Genomic DNA, 17161 nt, shown 5'->3' on the forward strand with positions numbered 1-17161 from the left:
ACTATGTAAAACCCAGGTCAGATACAAAGTCAGTGCGTTGTAATAGTGCATATAGAGTAGTCAATAGTCAAACATTGGAATCCCTAAGTGGACTCGTCTTATATCATCGTTGCACTCCGCCTATGTCCGTCACCACTTCCTTCTCTCTTCCTCTTCTCTCTCTCTCTTCATCACCTTTTGCTTTCCACCATTTCCTTTGCTTCCTTTTGATCTCGACAAAACTCCCATTCTCTTACGCTCTCCCGAGCAAGGCGGATGGCGGGTTGATGTGACCAACACTCAATCGAGCTCCCCAGACCCAATAACTTATGGCCAGGCAAAGGCCCTCCTCCAACCGTCAGGACCCTCTCGAGGATTATCCCAATTCCCCAGGCACTTCCACGGCCTCTTCTTCCCTGAGGTAGTTTCCCACCCAAATTTTCCCTTCAACTCTCAGGGAGAACCTTGTGGATGACCCTGAGAGCATGTTTCATCAGCTTCAGTTCGGGGACAATCAACTCATCCTTGGTTATTGCTACCATTGCGAGCATTGTCACCTTACTACCCAATCTGCCTTATCGCTTTGACCGCTCTACACCTCTCTTTCTGCTTTTCTCCCCTCATTTCACATCTTCACCGTGAACTCTTTCTCATGTCATCCAGAATCACTCGCTCAGCCGCGAGACTCGCGACAGACCCTCCTCCCCCTGCTGAGTCCGGTACCCAACCCGCCGCTGGCTCGGCTTCATCCCGCAAACGCAAGGCTTCCTCTCGCCACGACCGACAGACCGACAGTCCGGCCCAGCCATCGCCTCCGTCACCTCAACGGAAGCCCAAGCGACCACGTACGGCTGCCCCACCGACAGCGCCGTCTGCTAGCTCTGTTGCTGCTCCCCGCCGCACTCGCCGTGCAACTATGTCACAACCAGGGTACGTGATGCTTACCCTTGCTGTTTGATGGAGCTGACAAGAATTCTTAGCCCGTCGTCCCGACCAGAGGAATCCAAGTCGGCTACTTCCCCACAACCCGCCCGGAGAAAGACAAGTCGGAACGGTGAGTTTGTTGATCACAATCAGTCCTTTCGATATACATACCTGGTAGATGCTGATGTCACTCTCATCCTAGATCGACCTTCAACGACACAGTCTCCCCCGCCCCGGCGTCAGAAGAAGCGTACGACGAAGGCAAACCCTGATGTCATAATGCGAGATGCGGAGGAGGATCTTGAGGAGGAAGACCCTGAAGAAGAACAACATGAAGATACCCCAACAGAAGAGAGCCATGATGGCACCAACCCGTCCGCCTTTGACGATGACGAGATGGACCCCTTCACCAGCAGTTTATTCGGTGGGCGAGGTCCGATGGGTCTTCAAAGCACCCTCCGTGCCCTTACTGGCATGATGTCCGGCATGTCTTCCCGACTTCGCGATATTCTCGTCAACCTACGGGCAAAAGATGACCCATCTATCCAACTTATCGCCCTTCAGGAGCTTTCGGATCTCTTGCTTGTATCAAATGAGGACAACCTTACCGGCCAATTCTCCCCCGACCCGTACGTAAAGGAGCTTGTGACCTTGATGCAACCCAATCAATTCGGCGAGGAGAACCCCGAGATCATGCTTCTTGCATGTCGCTCCCTTGCTAACCTCATGGAAGCCTTACGAGGCTCCGTGGCCAACGTTGTTTATGGCGGCGCTGTGCCGATTCTGTGCCAAAAGCTTCTTGATATCCAATTTATTGATTTGGCTGAACAGGCTTTGAGCGTGAGTTGCTCTTATTCATTCGTCTGATAACGTCTACTAACACGTTAAATAGACCCTGGCCAAGATCTCTGTCGATTTCCCTGCCTCAATTGTGCGGGAAGGTGGACTGACTGCTTGCTTGACCTACCTCGACTTCTTCCCTACCAGCACTCAGCGAACAGCAGTCACAACAGCCGCAAATTGCTGCCGCAATCTCCCTCACGACTCCTTCCCCGTTGTCCGCGATGTCATGCCCACCTTACTCAGTGTTCTGTCCAGCAACGATCCCAAAGTTGTTGAGCAAGGCTGTCTTTGTGTGTCACGGATCGTAGAAAGCTTCAAACACCGCCCTGAGAACCTGGAGGAACTGATTGAACCTGCCATGCTCAAAGCAGTTCTTCGGCTGCTGCTACCAGGAACTACTAACCTTATCGGTCCTCACATCCACACACAGTTTCTTCGTGTTCTAGCCATCACCTCAAAGACCAGCCCTCGACTATCAAATGAGCTTTTCAAGATGGATGTGGTTGATACTCTTTATCAGATCTTGACGGGCGTCTCCCCCCACAGGACGTGGACAACACCGCTGTCAAAATGGACAGTGTGCTCGTTATGCAAGCATTGATCCACCGACCCCGTGAGCAAGTCTTCGAGACTCTCAATGTTATCTGCGAACTGCTACCCGGTGTTCCCAGTCGCGAGGCATCACGGACGGACGCTCTGCTCAGCTCCTACTTTGATACTAGCATGTCTATCAACTTGAAATCTTCCAAGACAAAAGATGCAGTGGAGGAGAGACGGTCTTTGCTCGACAACTGCAAGACTCAGCTCAAGCGATTTGCCATGATCCTTTTCCCCACCTTGACCGATGCCTACTCTAGTACAGTCAATTTGCATGTCCGACAGAAGGTTCTCATTGCGCAGCTTAAGATGTTGCACATTTTGGAGCCTTCTTTGATTGAAGATGCTCTCCGAACCGTTCCATATGCCTCCTTCCTAGCGTCTATTCTTTCTCAGAAAGATCATCCATCCCTTGTGTCCCTGGCTCTACGTTGCTCTGAGTTGTTGTTCCAACGCCTTGAGAATGTTTACCAACATCAGTTCCACCGTGAGGGAGTCATCTCAGAGATCGTCAAATTGTCAGAGGGCACTCTCTCTGGCAACGAACCTCCTGCCATGTCCGATCCCGCCGATGCCGTGAACAACGCAAACCCCTCGCATCCCAACCGGGCAGAGAACCAAAGCCACCAAAATGAAGACGAGGATCAAGATGAGGATGAAGCCAACGATTATGATGACGATGAGGGCGATGGTGAAGATGAAGACGGCGAAGAGATGTCGGACTCTGATGAAGACTTGGCCCCCGGCCCTCGGAGTATCGAGAAAATGGACAGCACGATCAACGATCTCATCATTCGAGATGCGCAACAGTTCCTGGAAAGCTACGAAGAAAGCCATGGCGGAGCAGTCCGAGAAGAGTCCCTTAGGATTTTGAAGGAACTTCAATCTCTGGCCACTGAAGTACGCACATGCTATTCCAACAACGGCGATGGCAATGCCTTGTTCAAGAAGCTGGCATCATACTTTGACGGGGACGCGTTGGAGAGCATCACCAGCTCCGAACTGCTGAACTCCGGCATCGTAGATGTCCTCCTGGAGGTTCTCGGCAATCACCAGGCCACATCCATCCGTAACGCTCGAGCGGCCTTTTTGCAATCCTTCATGGGAGTTGCGATTTCGGAGAAGGCTCAGAAACAAACTACCGCAACCACCCCCTTCAGCGTTTTGATTCGAAAGTTACAAGACTTGCTTAGTAGGACTGAGCATTTCGAAGTTTTAACTGTCAATCATAACTCCCTAGAAAACACGCGCAGCAATGCCAACTACATGTTGAGCAAGCAGCTGCGACTCAAGTTGGTTGCCGATGATGCCTCTGAGATCCCCCGTCCTTACCGGAACCTTATGGTGTCTATTCATGCCATCGCAACCTTCAAAGCACTGGATGACTTCCTTCACCCTCGAATCAGCGTGTCGGAGCGCCCTCGGCCGTCGCGCCCTAGGGATTCTATCCTGTCTCAAATTGCCAACGCGGCGCGAATGCGTGATCAGCTCCCTGGCTCTATCCCCTCCCGAGGCCCACCAGGAACCATCCTCCCCAGTCGCACAGGAGGTCCCCGTGCCGACCCTGCCGAAGGAGGCGATGCTCCTGCAGATGAACGTCGCCGATCCCGTCGCACGGCTCTTCAAGAAAATGATGAGGAACATGACGACGAGCCCCTGGAATGTGCGGACGAGAGACAATTGACCGACGAGGAGGATGAAGAAGATGAAGATGAAGACGAGGAACTCAATGCCATTGTTGATGACCTCGATGAGGATCTTGAGGACGACGGTGTTTCCGACCCCTCCGCAGTCAACATGGAAGTGGCGTCTTCAGGCAAGGTCACCGCTCGCAAGGAGGACGGTACTCGCGTCGGCACACCCTCCCATGGTGCAGCCGCCAGATCTTCAGCTTCAGCCCCGAGCGTCGGTTCTTCCAACCCCATGGGCAACGCATCCCTGGCTACTGCTGGTCGTCCATTCTCGTCCTATGCTGCTGCTATGGCTTCCGTTCCCCAGGATTGGCACATTGAGTTCCTTGTAGATGGCCAGCCCATTTCAAGCGAGACAACTGTCTATCGTGCTGTCCACCACAACCGTGAGCATTTGGATGAGAACAGCGCCAAGAATGTCTGGTCTGCTGTCCACACAGTTACATTCAGACGCGTTCCTGGTCCTCCACCTCCAGAACCGTCCACTCTTACACAGGTCAACCAAGACCCATCCACTGGCGACAGTCTGGATATGCCAGAGTCTCTCGACAAGGACAAGACCACGGCATCTATCCTCCGCCTGCTTCGTGTCTTGCACGAGATGAATGCGACCATTGATGATATTCTGACAGAGAACAAGGACTCCGTCGCCATTACCCCAGAGCCCCTGGCCCAATTTATCAACACGAAGCTCACAGCAAAGATCAACCGACAGCTGGAGGAGCCTTTGATTGTGGCAAGCAGCTGCCTTCCAAGCTGGAGCGAAGACCTCGCCCGGCTTTTCTCATTCTTGTTCCCATTCGAGACTAGGCATTTGTTCTTGCAATCAACCGCCTTTGGCTACTCGCGAGCAATGATGAGATGGCAAAACTCCCAAAGCGAGGATAGCCGTCGCGACCTGCGCCGTGACGATCGTCCATTCCTCGGTCGACTGCAACGCCAAAAGGTCCGCATTTCCCGTGCCCGCATCCTTGATTCTGCTATGAAGGTCATGGAGTTGTATGGCTCCTCTCCTAGTATCCTCGAAGTGGAATACTTCGAGGAAGTTGGTACTGGTCTCGGTCCCACTCTTGAGTTCTACTCTACCGTTTCCAAGGAGTTCTCCAAAAAGAAGCTGAAGATTTGGAGAGAGACCGAAGGTACCTCTTCTGGAGCGGAATACGCATTTGGCAAGCGTGGCTTGTTCCCGGCTCCTATGAGTGATCAGCAGGCAGCCCAAGACTCCGGCAAGAAGCAGCTGAACATTTTCAAGGTTCTTGGAAAGTTCGTTGCCCGCTCTATGCTCGACTCGCGAATCATAGACATCTCCTTCAACCCAGCATTCTTCCGCATTGCCGACACCTTGTCTTCTGTTGCCCCATCCCTGGGCACTGTGAAGTTGGTTGACCAGGACCTTGCTAAGTCTTTGATCATGCTCCAGCAATTTGTCAATGCCAAGGATGCAATTGAGGGAGATGACAGCCTCAGCCCCGGCCACAAGACAGAGGCTGTACAAGAGATCACAGTGCATGGTGTCAAGGTTGACGACCTGAGCTTGGACTTTACCCTTCCTGGATACCCTGCCATTGAGCTCATTCCCGGTGGCTCCGATGTGCCTCTGACCATTGAAAATGTCGCCATCTACATTGAGCGTGTGATCGACATGACCCTGGGAAGTGGTGTCCGTCGTCAAGTCGATGCCTTCCGCGCCGGCTTCTCTCAGGTATTCCCCTTCTCTTCCCTTCGAGCCTTCACACCCAACGAGCTTGTCATGCTCTTCGGGCAGGCCAAGGAAGACTGGACTATCGAAACTTTGATGGACACCATCAAGGCCGACCATGGCTTCAACATGGACAGCCGCAGTGTACGCAACTTACTTCAGACAATGAGCGAGCTGGACAACCAGCAACGCCGAGACTTCCTCCAATTTGTCACAGGCAGTCCTAAACTGCCTATCGGTGGTTTCAAGAGTCTCACTCCTATCTTCACTGTTGTGTGTCGTCCAAGCGAACACCCCTACACCCCAGATGACTACCTCCCCAGCGTGATGACCTGTGTCAACTACCTCAAACTCCCCGACTACAGCGACCTGGACGTCCTCAAGAAGCGCCTGTCAGTCGCTATCAAGGAAGGACAGGGCGCCTTCCACCTCTCCTAAGCCTCCTCCACCGCAGTCTCCAAAATCATTGCTTAATTTGAATTCAAACTTGTATTCACAGTGAACTCTAGCAACCCGATTTCTGCCATCCTCTCTTCATCAACCTCTCCCATTGCTTCCAATTTTGCTCGCTCTTTCGCCTCCTCACCCAAGGCAGAGAAGAACGCCCCACTTACGATTCGACGATGTTTTGATTTAACCTTGTTTTGAGCTCTATCCCCCCCCCCCCCACATTATCAATTTCAATTTTTCAAATTCCCCTTTGCCCTGAGCCCTTTTTCTTTTCTTCCGTTGTCATTTTGTTGTTTCTTTTTTTCTCTTGACAGATCCCCCCATTTTCCCAAGTTTTCGGACGGGCTCTTTCACACCCTCTTTCTTTGTTTCTTCTGACCTTTCAGTTTTCGTATCTCATCTGGGTTGAAGGGCGTTTGTGGTGGGTTTTCCCTTTTCGATAGTGATTAGATAGTAATCATCACTTTTCTTATTAAAAACAAAATCTATTGGATCTTTTGGTCGAAAATAGTATGTTGGGCTTGCATTTGGCCAGGAGAACTGCAGGACTACTTTATGTAGCCCGAGTCCCATCACCATTCTGGCACGGCAAACGCAACTATACGAGTTATGGATCGACTATCGCCCCTATGTACTGATACAAGTTTTGTTAGAATATATCTCCCTCAATATCCATGCAATAATTTGCGGGATGCTCATTCCGGTATGGTCCAAAAATGTCGATCGATGTACTAGTGGAGTCTGTGTCTCAGTATGCTATGAAGCTTGTAAGGTTTTGGCTTTAGATTTTGTTTTGCGCTAATTCCTGCCTCCTTTTTGCGGGCATTTTCTACAAGGAGTGTTTCATTTGCCAAAAGCATGTATAGTGCAGACACACTATCGAGTTGGGTTAAGCTTTTTGAAGTACATCGAGCTTAAACTGAGCTTACTGTAGGAAACATGTGTAGTCTCAGGTATGCTAGTCGGTCCTAGGGAAATTTTGGACGCGATCTGAAACACAATAATGGACATCGAAGAAAAGGGGAACTTGTTCCCTTTGTACAGTACTATATGGATCCATTGTGGTTCTGTAGTTCCTGGATTTGTCGAGCCCCGACTCCGCTGGGTCCACTTTTGAAAGAACAGTGAAAATTTGGTTATCTGGCGGGAATCCGTTGTCATTGTGGGCTGTTCTTTGAAAGGGATCATCAATATGTACACAGAATGAAAGATCGCGACTCACGGTATGACTATAGCTATAGTCCATACCGTGAAGTTTAAATGCAAAATTCACACATCCAAGTTCCTCCCATAGTACATGGTCAAGACAAACAATCCGTCTTAAGGAAACAATCACAGTCCACACATCGGGTGATATGGCTAGTCCTGCCAAAATCAGAGTAAAACAGCCCAACCATCACCCATGCCAACCAATTCCGACGAGCAAACTGATCCATAGCATACCGAATACCTTCAGTGCGACTGAGAAGGTTATCGCTCATATCAATCTGCGTGAAAAGCTGAAGACCAGACAGCTCCTGCTCAGGTATTTTCCGACACATAGCAATCGTTTTAGTCTCGGAGAACGCAAAAGAAGTACCGAAAATAGCATAGAGTCTCGACATCGGATGTTGATTGGATGATTTCCAATCCTTTTTCACCCAGCGCGGCCGTATTTCCCAGGGAAAACGACGAATCTTTACTAATGATTGCCGCCATGACTCGAAGTTCAGTCGCGACCGGACGCCACTGACAGCGTGGACACAGCCGTGTGAGCCCATGGCCAGATGGAAGAGTAGGCGGTCGGCTACGACATCAACGGGGACTTCATCGCCGGTGACGTCTGCATTTGGATCTTTCATGTTTGTTGCAATCTTCAAGCTTCGAGATGGGGATAGGGCTAGTCCTGCAGCTATCATTGTATATGGTGAGGACATAGGCATGTTGTATCCTGGAAACGGTAGGGACTGAGCTGGTCCGATGACGGATGGACGCACGATGAGTAGTTTTTCACTTAATGAGAACTCCGTGAATCGACTTTGGAGCATTCTTTCAGTGAGGTGTTTGGCGTATGCGTACGCCCAAGGAAAGTTCTCCGCTTCGTATGCTTGGCTCTTGCCATGCTTTCGAAGTTCATTCAGCTCGTCAAAGGGGTGATAATGGTGCGTGAGCTCGTATATCTTTTCGTCAATTCTCACGTCTGTATTTTGACTTCGTTGGTAAAGATGGGCGTTGGCGTATGCCGTCGACACGTACACGAACCGGTCGAGCTGAGCGCAGGAGAAAGCAAAATTGGTGATCATCTCTATTGGATCGATGATTGTGCGGGCCAGGCGTCCTAATGGCTTTATCATATTGATTGATGAGGCTGCATGAATAATCACGTTGATGGTTTTGTGTATGGTGTTCAGCCCTAGCTCAGAGAGCCCCAGGTTCGGTAGTAGTATGTCGCCATCGAGGACCACCAAGCGTGTTGAATGGTAGAGTTTCTCCAATGTGCCATGTGGAAGCCATTTTTTCCATCTTGCTTGAACTTTCCTATATAAACGAGATTAGAGTGATATCCTAGCAGGCAGTTGGTGCGCCATAGATAGACTCACTCTTTGCCTCCCCTGCAAATCAGGTATATGGTTGACGCAGATGTGCTCGTCAGTAGCCGATGTACAATTGCAGTACCCAGGAAGCCAGACCCACCCGTCACCAGGATAGATTTCCCGTCATAATACTTCCACATGTCAAAGTTGTAAATTTGATATATCAAAAGAGCCAAGAGGCATATTCTTGGCAGAAGGGTCAAAGCAAACTCAAAGAACGAATTTATTGAACTTTATGAGATTTAGCTACCACGTGTGGTCCCTGTTAGTTCCTAGTGTGAGGTCATTGCAATTTAGAGTTGCCTCCTTAGAGCATACCATCTGTCTTCCGCGCCGCCGTACCGCGGCTTGGAATGATACATATCGCTATCCCTTGCATGGAGCTTGGACCAGGCCGTCAATCATCGGAAACCGCGTCAATCTGGTATCTGGTTCAATCTCCCCATTCTGCGTCATCGCTTCCCATGGGCAAGATGCGCGGGGGGAAGTATGGAGGGGTTTTTTTCTTCTATGGCGTGAGGCTTAGATGCGAGACTATGCATTCCGTAGAGGTATGGGATCCATGTGACATATTTCCCTGGTTTTTTCACATTGTATTCGTGTTTTGCGATATGAGTAGGTTTGGCAATGCTATGATGGCCGGAAAGTTTCTAGCTTAGTTCGGACTATATGTTTGTCCTATCCCTTGTTTATCCTATCTAGAAAGAGATGATCGTCGGTAAATATCAGTAAGTTTAGGCAAGAGTAACAAATGAATAACGTTGTTCTCGGGCCTTGTAAAGGGAGCATTCAAGCGAAATACGTCTTTCGATTTGAGCCTTGAGTCTTAGGTACTGAAATAAGTCCCAAGGAGCAGCCAGCCTACAGCTTGTATATGAGAACTCACTGTGGTTATATTTTCCTCCAGTGACTACCTATACTTGCAGAGGATACTAGGATATACCTGCTAGACAGACCTGTGGTTTGTAATACGAGAAATTTGCGATTAGACTAGCTAAGACTAAGCTCAAGTACATTAGTAGCCAGGTAGGAAAGAACTTACTACCATGATTGGAGGGCTAATTGATCTTAAAGTGACACTGGTTTAGAAAAAGCAGGAAGAATTATATCAGGACCGTGTTGGCCGCATGTGAACATGATATTAATAACAAAAATATCCTCATATATTAACTATCATGTTCTATCGTTCTTATTACATTCCATTATATTCCACCATATTTTGTCGCAGATTACTCGGCCTTGTCGTGAACCCAGTTCTCAAGAACCTTGTGCATCATATCGCCCTCAAGCAGGTTCTCATAGACGATGCCAACCCAGCTACCAATGGTCTTCTTGCCTTCAGTAGGGAGACCATTCTGGTGGTTGTACAAAGGATCATCCATGATGCCGTAGTGAGCAGGCACATTAAGCTTCGTGCGGACGAAGTTATATAGCTGAGAAGTACCGTCACCAAGCTGGGAGGCAACATCCTCGGAGGAGATAGTAGGGTTGGGATAGTACATAGCATCGGCAGTGGTGGACACGATACTGTGGAAGTTCTTCTTAAAGGCAATGATGGCTGAGGCGGGGCACTCGGGCTTGTTGGCGGCCATGAAGTCGCTGACGGGCGACATGACGGCCTCCGCAACGGAAACAACACGATCCTTCCAGGTGTTGGTGTTGGCCCTATACCAGTTCTTCTCGATAACGGGGAAGAGAGACTTGCTCAGAGCCTCGATCTGCTCAGCGGACAATCCGAGGCCGTAGAGAGCACCAAACTCGGAGGCGTCCTCAACCTTAGTGCGGAGAGTAGAGAGGAAGCGCTTGTGGTTGGCACGGATCTCGGCGGCCTGGCAGCAGACGTAGATGTGGCAGGCGCACATGTGGGCCAAGATATCTGCAGCCTCCATGGTGCGGCGGGCAGAAATTAGAGCAAGGGAGTTAATACCCTGGTTGTGCATCTCGGCAGACATAACGTGAGCGGAGACGGGATGGGCAAGGGCAGCCAATTCAGACATGTAAGCGGACATGTTGATATCAATACCCTTCATAGTAAAGCCTTCCACGGCACTGGCGTTAAGGTTGGCCTCGAGACCGTTGTTTGTAGCAGGGTTAATGATCTCAGTGACCTGGGACCAGAGCATACGTCCAATCATCTGAATGGCCAGACGGGCCTTGTCCATAGCGGAGGTAACAGCGGTAGCCTGGAAGTTACCTCCGTTCAACACCTGGCCGCAAGTGGGGCTCTCGGGGTTTGTGTCAACCAAGGGGTTGTCTGATGTAGAGTTGAGTTCAATCTCGAGCTGCTGCTGAGCGAGGAGAAGGTCCTCGAGGTAAGGACCGACCCATTGGGGAGCAGTTCTTGTGGAATAACGGTCCTGGCAGAGACCTTCACCGAACCTGCGCTGCGACTCGAGGCCAACAACATACTTAGAGCCCTTCAGGAAGCGGCGGATGTTGTTTGCGGCCTCGATCTGACCAGGGTGGGGGCGAACATCGTGAATGAACGGTTGGGTCCACTCGACGTTTCCGGCCAAGCACTCGGAAGAAAATGCAGTCAACATCTGAGATAGCAAGGCAAGCTGCTGGGTGTCATAAAGCGCCAAACTGGCGACTGCTACGGAAGGAGCAGTACCGTTAATGAGACCAAGTGCTTCCTTGGGACCGAGTCCAGACGGGGCGAGTCCGGTGATCTTCAATGCCTCACAAGAAGGCATAATCTTGGCATCGGGGCCCTTGCCCATCTGGACAAAGACATCGGGGTTACCCATGATAGCTCCAGCAATGTAAGCCATGGGCATGAGGTCACCAGATGCGGAAATGGTTCCACGAAGGGGAATGAGGGGGGTGATATCGTGCTTGAGCAAGTCAATCAGGCTGGAGAGCACGGACTTGCGGATGGCACTGTGTCCACGGAGGTTCTGGTTGGTACGGGCCACAATAGCGGCACGGGCCCAAGCGGGAGGCATAACATGGGACGGTTGGCGCTCCGAGTTGCTGGCGGGGTTCTTGTCGACAGAGGTGACGATTCCACTCTGGATGAACTGGAGCAGATGCGTTTGCAGCTTCACAAGCTCCTTGGTACGGGTATCAGCGCTACCACCGAAACCAGTGTTGACACCGTAGATGACGCATTCTTGCGAGATGTTGTCGGCGAGGGTTTGGACAGAGAGGTCAAGACGCTTCGCAATCGCTTCGTCGTCGCTGATGGAAGCTTCGACTCCGTGACGGGCGACGGAGACGATGGTAGAGATGTCAAGGTTGTTTCCATCGAGAACAATGTTCTCCTGCTTGTTCTTCAACTCACGGGCACGTCTCAACAGCTGAAGAGTTGCGCTCATGTGAGCCGACTGGTTGTGCCTTGTGACGGTCATGATGGGCAGACAGCAAAGGATTTAATGCTTTAATTAGAGATGCCGTATTGTATTTTGCTCGACTGCGGTACCCAAAAAAAGAGAACTGGGATCCGAGGGACAATGCAAGGGCTAGAGAAATGCAATAAAGAGAGAAGAGGGATGGAAAAGAAAAGGGAAAATGGAGCGAGGACAGCCCGGTATCTATGTCTCCTTATTTCCTTGACCAAAAAAAAACCATGGTCAGTGGAAACCGGTTCACAGTGATAGTGGAGTAGAGTTCCTCAGCTGAAGCTCCCGGGTGGATCTGATACAGTGCCGCCATCGACATCAGCGCGTATTTTTAAGCTCCACATTTAGACCCACTCTCAGCTTAGCTCACCGGGTCCACTTCTGCCGCTACATGTCCATTTAGAGTTTAGTCGGGAGCGGATCATTACCCGCCTGAGCATCAACCAAGATTGAATTTCCGATCGGCGATATGCGGCCTTTTACACGAAAAGAGACGATCTGAAGATCTAAACCACGACGTGCCGTGTACAGTGGGTCGATAAAAAAGGGGCAGAGATTTCCTTACACTAGTATCGCATATAGCCTATCGGACCTATCCGTACTCCAAAGAATTGTCAACAGGAACCCTCGATCGGATCAGATCGGCTTCTTTGTGGTTCTATATGGCCTAAACTAACTTTGCTCGCGCGTTCTAGCGCGTATTATCCACTCTAAATAACCCACCTCAATAACCCACCTTCCTTGGACCTCCTTAAGTCATATTCTGTCGCCTCAGTCCCGTAGTGGAAATCTGGTGAAAATCGCGGAGCTTTACCTATTACCCAATTTAGTTTCCCACTCCGAGATCAACTGGTGTATCAACAGAGCTCAAAACAAAGAACTATCACTTCTGGATAGCATTGCAAAGGAGACTACGTAGAATTTGAAGCTTTCTAGAGAGTGTTGTGGTCTCAATGCGCAATATGAGCAGTGCTATCTGCGCTGCCACGATAAGCTGTTTAAGCTAGCGATTTGATGGTTGATCGCCGTCTCCTCTCAAAAATACCCAGCCAGCCATTCACATGCGCTTCCTAGCCACGAGTTCGTTGCTCGGTCTACAGATGGATTGTTACAGTATACAGTACACACATAAGTCGTGTATAAATGTACTGGGAGTGGGGCGCATCAAATTATATCACTTTTCATTGGTAGGATTCTTGGTGGAGGTGTCAACCCGTAGATCTGGTTATTTGTTTTCGCTTTTACTCGGGCTTTCCATAGGGGTCAGTGCGACGGTATATGAGTTTTGCCTTCATCAGATCACCCATGGTCGCGTAGGTACACACTGAGGCGGAGCTCATCCCTTTCTCAGGCACATACCACTACCAAGTCCAGACGCAATTACGGTACAGTGCATATGTTTTTTTCTATTTTTTTTTTTTTTTTTCTCTTTTTTTTTCTTGTGATTCTTAGATCGAATTTTGCGTTAGTGGAGACTGCATTATATACATTTGAGTGTAATCTGCCCGGCAAAAAGGAAAAAAAAGCAACTCTTTTGTCTGCTGATGCATAATTGACTACTTTCACCGCTCGCTGTAGTGTAGCTTAGGGTTGATTGCAACTCGTTTCAATCTGGTTTGTGACTACTAGACCGATGATGGCAAGTATTCCATCGATCAGTAGGTGTCATCCTGCTCGAGATTTTCAATAAGTCTGCGGTTCAGACCGGGAATAACATGTACCTATTCAGTACACACCCAAGACACTTGCACTAGAATTTCCTTGGCCTTGTTCCGCGGTGGAACCCGTCAAGAGGTGATCTTCAATCTTTATCCACAGCGATAGCCCTCCTTGCATGTACGAAGTATATCTATCAATCCCTGAGGTTATGCTCACTCATCCGTTCAAAACGACTCCGCCGTTAGGATGCAAACTTTGACCAGACATAAAACTACTGTCTTGGCTTGCCAGGAACACAAAACATGTTGCCACCTCACTTGGTTGTCCCGGACGACCCATCGGCGTGGCACTAAATTGCTCCATAGCCGAGGTAGTCATTGTTGCAGGTATCAGTGGAGTCCAGACTAGTTTCTGTCAGCGCTGATCAAATTATGTCAAGTCTATTGAACCTACCTGGTCCAGGGCACACGCAGTTTACACGTATCCCATTCTTGACTTGCTGATTAGAAAGCGCTCTGGTGAATGCGACGATTGCACCCTTCGTTGAGGTATAGTCAATCAAATCGGGACGCCCGATATAAGGATTGACTGATGCACAGTTGATGATCGTCGATCCACTTTTCAGGTAAGGCATTGCATATTTTGACAGGAAGAAGACTGGATGGATATTCGTGTCAAATGTGCTTTCCCACTGGGCTCTATCTCAATATATCAGTACTAGATCCGATGAGTGCGGAGAGTAGAAGATGAAAAACTTACTCCTCCAAGTCTTTAATGTCGTCGAGCATTGTTTGGGTTCCAGCGTTGTTCACCAAGATGTCAACGCCGCCCATGTTGTGAACAGCCGTTTCAACCACCCTTTTGCAATTATCCTTATCCCGTAGGTCTGTTGCTAGACATAAGCAAATTTGACCTGCTTCCTCCACGCGACGTTTTGTCTCCTGTGCATCTTTTTCTTCTTCAGGGAGATAAGTAATCAAACTAGACGCGCCTTCCATAGCAAACAAAATAGCAACCGCGCGTCCAATTCCCGAATCACCGCCAGTTATAATGGCATTCTTTCCTGTCAACTTTCCGGCTGCTCTGTAAGTCTGGTAACCGCTGTCCTCTGTTGGGAGTTGAGTCGACGTAGGTTTTGGGTTTTCCATTTCATCCTGCAAGCCGGGCTTTTTGTGATGTTCGACTGGGATTTGATGGTCTGTAACGACTGTCAGAAAACTGAAAGGCGCATGTAATTTCGATAATCCAACCAGTCTGGAATTGGGATTTAGGCCCCTTAAAGGATCTTTCCACCTGCTCTTGCATAATTTAATGTTTCGTCGGCTTTTTTTAAGATTATTGATGCGGGTGGAGAATTATCGTCAACTGCCGCTGATATAGAATTTCAATTGGTAATTGATTTAATATGAGCTGATGGAACACCATCTGCGCAAGGCGAAAACCTGGTGGTGGTTTATAGACAGGCCGATTTGGCACGAAGTGTCAATCTCGTCAGTATGACGTCTACCTCGTTGTATCAGGGATGTTTAGCCATATATCCGCTACATGCATTTCTTGATATCAATTTTCAGACATTCACATTTGAATTTTCTGCAAAATCCTGTTTTAAAAGTCTGTCTAGGTTTTGTTATCTTATTTTAATGACAGGTTTTTGTTGTCTTCAAACAGGTGTAGGGGGTAAAAGTGGGGCTGGCATACGACCTCATGTAGAATTACACGGTCCGATGCGAATGATGATGCAAAATTTGGCAGAACTAAATGGGATGAGATCTGAAATAATTTTTCAGAAAAAAAGTGATTATTACAAGAGTGGTGATGGATGAGGTTTCGTTCAGTGAGGATCTATATTCGTGGTAGTGTAGACGTAGAAAAGTACTATGGATCCTGTTTCAACATCATGTCACTCAATTATAGATATGAGTCAGGATAGGATATCAATGGCATTCCTATGATTAACAAGTATTTCATCATACACTGATCATCCTCAAAAATCTATCACCCAAGGCATTTGCTGCTAACGGATTACCTCCAGTGACCAGTTCCCGATGCAATGTAGTCCCACCAATTTTCTCAGGCATGCCTTCAACCATAACGGCACCTGCATTTCTCAATGCAGTCTCAACTTTCTCAATCTCCCCACCGAATAGGCTCTCCATCATTTTCTCTTCAGCGTCACTCCAGCAGGTAATCTTATACCCTTCATAGGCAAATGAGCCATCACCCGTCTTCTTTGTACTCAATAGAGCATAAGGCCCATGGCAAATGGCAGCTGTGGGTTTATTTTCCTTGTTAAAGTAACGCAGGATTCGCCCCAGCTCTGGGTTGTCCCCAAGGTCTTGAAGAGGGGCATGTCCACCTGGAATAAAGAGGCCCGCGAACGTGGCCAACTTCTCATTGCTGAGGGTATTGAAGGGTAGAGGATGACTGAACCCATTCTCACGTTTCATGCGTTCAATGAGTTCAAGTTCGCGTCGACGTTCGTAGAAGTTGCCTGCATAGGCGAGTAACGATTCACTATTTGGATCTGTCGTAGGTTCTTGGCCTTTCGGTGAGGCGAAAGTTACCTCGTGACCGGCATCAAGGAGTTTCTGTAGAGGTTTTGCAAGCTCCTGGAGGAAGAATCCTGAGGGCTGGGCTTCCACTTTGCCAGCGTTGGGTCCACTGGTTTTATGAATAGGAAAAGAGTGTGCATCGCTGAGGATGATCAGCACTTTCTTGGACGGCATTGTTTGTTGCAAATATGAGTCAAAGGTCTGTAACCAGGGGTTATGATTTACAATCATTCAAAGAGAATTGCTGCCTTTATATCTTTCTAGCGCAGCAACATGACATCGAAATGACGTATAAATCACAAAGGGTATCGCATGGACGGGGTCTTGCATAATTGACTGTTGCAAGGTATTCCACGTCTAATCACTCGGTCTCTGTCTGTGGCAAGGCTCTTTTACCGAGGAGAAAATTGCCGGTTAACGGAGTAAACGTTGAACCGGTCTGCACGCCAGTACTAGAGACAACCGGCCTCAAAATCAAATGTGGGGTTATTCCATTTTGGGTGCAGGTACTTTTAAGGCTGCTGCCACTGTGGAGGACAAAAGCTCGGTGTTTTTTCATTTATGATCTTCAAATTCGCTAGATGAGCCAGTGAGGATCTGCCGACATGCGCGAGCAAGGAGAGAAGCCAGCAATTCTAACAAGAGAGCTTGCACTGCTAATATATTTCATTTCTTATGAAGCAAGTCACTTATAAGACGTGTTCACATTAGGCTGAGTCGCAATAGTAGCGCGTGTACAGCACGTCGCGCGGTACGCTAGCGACACATCTCTACTGGCAAATTAGTTCACGTGATATGGCAATGGTATAAAAGTGTTGTACTTTATTATGAGAGTTCAACTGTTTCTCAT

General features: G+C 48.9%; 5 protein-coding genes across 5 annotated transcripts; 1 reads left to right on the forward strand and 4 right to left on the reverse strand.

The window, feature by feature from the left end:
• Nucleotides 1-226: 226 nt before the first annotated feature.
• Nucleotides 227-6171, forward strand: N7508_001472 (HECT-type E3 ubiquitin transferase UFD4; the record flags this gene model as incomplete). Its single annotated transcript, XM_058459538.1, is given in 5 exon segments — nucleotides 227-400; nucleotides 643-909; nucleotides 960-1743; nucleotides 1796-2278; nucleotides 2293-6171. 5 exon segments carry the CDS (start codon nucleotides 309-311, stop codon nucleotides 6169-6171), a joined length of 5505 nt encoding a protein of 1834 aa, XP_058323070.1. The 5' UTR covers nucleotides 227-308.
• A 1313-nt stretch (nucleotides 6172-7484) lies between these two features.
• On the reverse strand, nucleotides 7485-8896 carry N7508_001473 (uncharacterized protein; the record flags this gene model as incomplete). The annotated part of the gene is made up of 2 exons (XM_058459539.1): nucleotides 7485-8700; nucleotides 8763-8896. 2 exons carry the CDS (start codon nucleotides 8894-8896, stop codon nucleotides 7485-7487), a joined length of 1350 nt encoding a protein of 449 aa, XP_058323071.1.
• A 1089-nt stretch (nucleotides 8897-9985) lies between these two features.
• Nucleotides 9986-12109, reverse strand: N7508_001474 (aromatic amino acid ammonia-lyase; the record flags this gene model as incomplete). Its single annotated transcript, XM_058459540.1, has 1 exon — nucleotides 9986-12109. The coding sequence occupies one exon, from the start codon at nucleotides 12107-12109 to the stop codon at nucleotides 9986-9988; it is 2124 nt and encodes a 707-aa protein (XP_058323072.1).
• Nucleotides 12110-13975: 1866 nt separating this feature from the next.
• On the reverse strand, nucleotides 13976-15064 carry N7508_001475 (uncharacterized protein; the record flags this gene model as incomplete). Its single annotated transcript, XM_058459541.1, has 4 exons — nucleotides 13976-14163; nucleotides 14213-14457; nucleotides 14519-14957; nucleotides 15010-15064. 4 exons carry the CDS (start codon nucleotides 15062-15064, stop codon nucleotides 13976-13978), a joined length of 927 nt encoding a protein of 308 aa, XP_058323073.1.
• Nucleotides 15065-15726: 662 nt separating this feature from the next.
• N7508_001476 (type 1 glutamine amidotransferase domain-containing protein) lies at nucleotides 15727-16485 on the reverse strand (the record flags this gene model as incomplete). The annotated part of the gene is made up of 1 exon (XM_058459542.1): nucleotides 15727-16485. One exon carries the CDS (start codon nucleotides 16483-16485, stop codon nucleotides 15727-15729), a length of 759 nt encoding a protein of 252 aa, XP_058323074.1.
• Nucleotides 16486-17161: the final 676 nt, after the last annotated feature.

The sequence above is a fragment of the Penicillium antarcticum genome, assembly GCF_028974205.1.
Source record: "Penicillium antarcticum strain IBT 31339 chromosome Unknown utg000002l_segment0_segment0, whole genome shotgun sequence".
Lineage (NCBI taxonomy): Eukaryota > Fungi > Ascomycota > Eurotiomycetes > Eurotiales > Aspergillaceae > Penicillium > Penicillium antarcticum.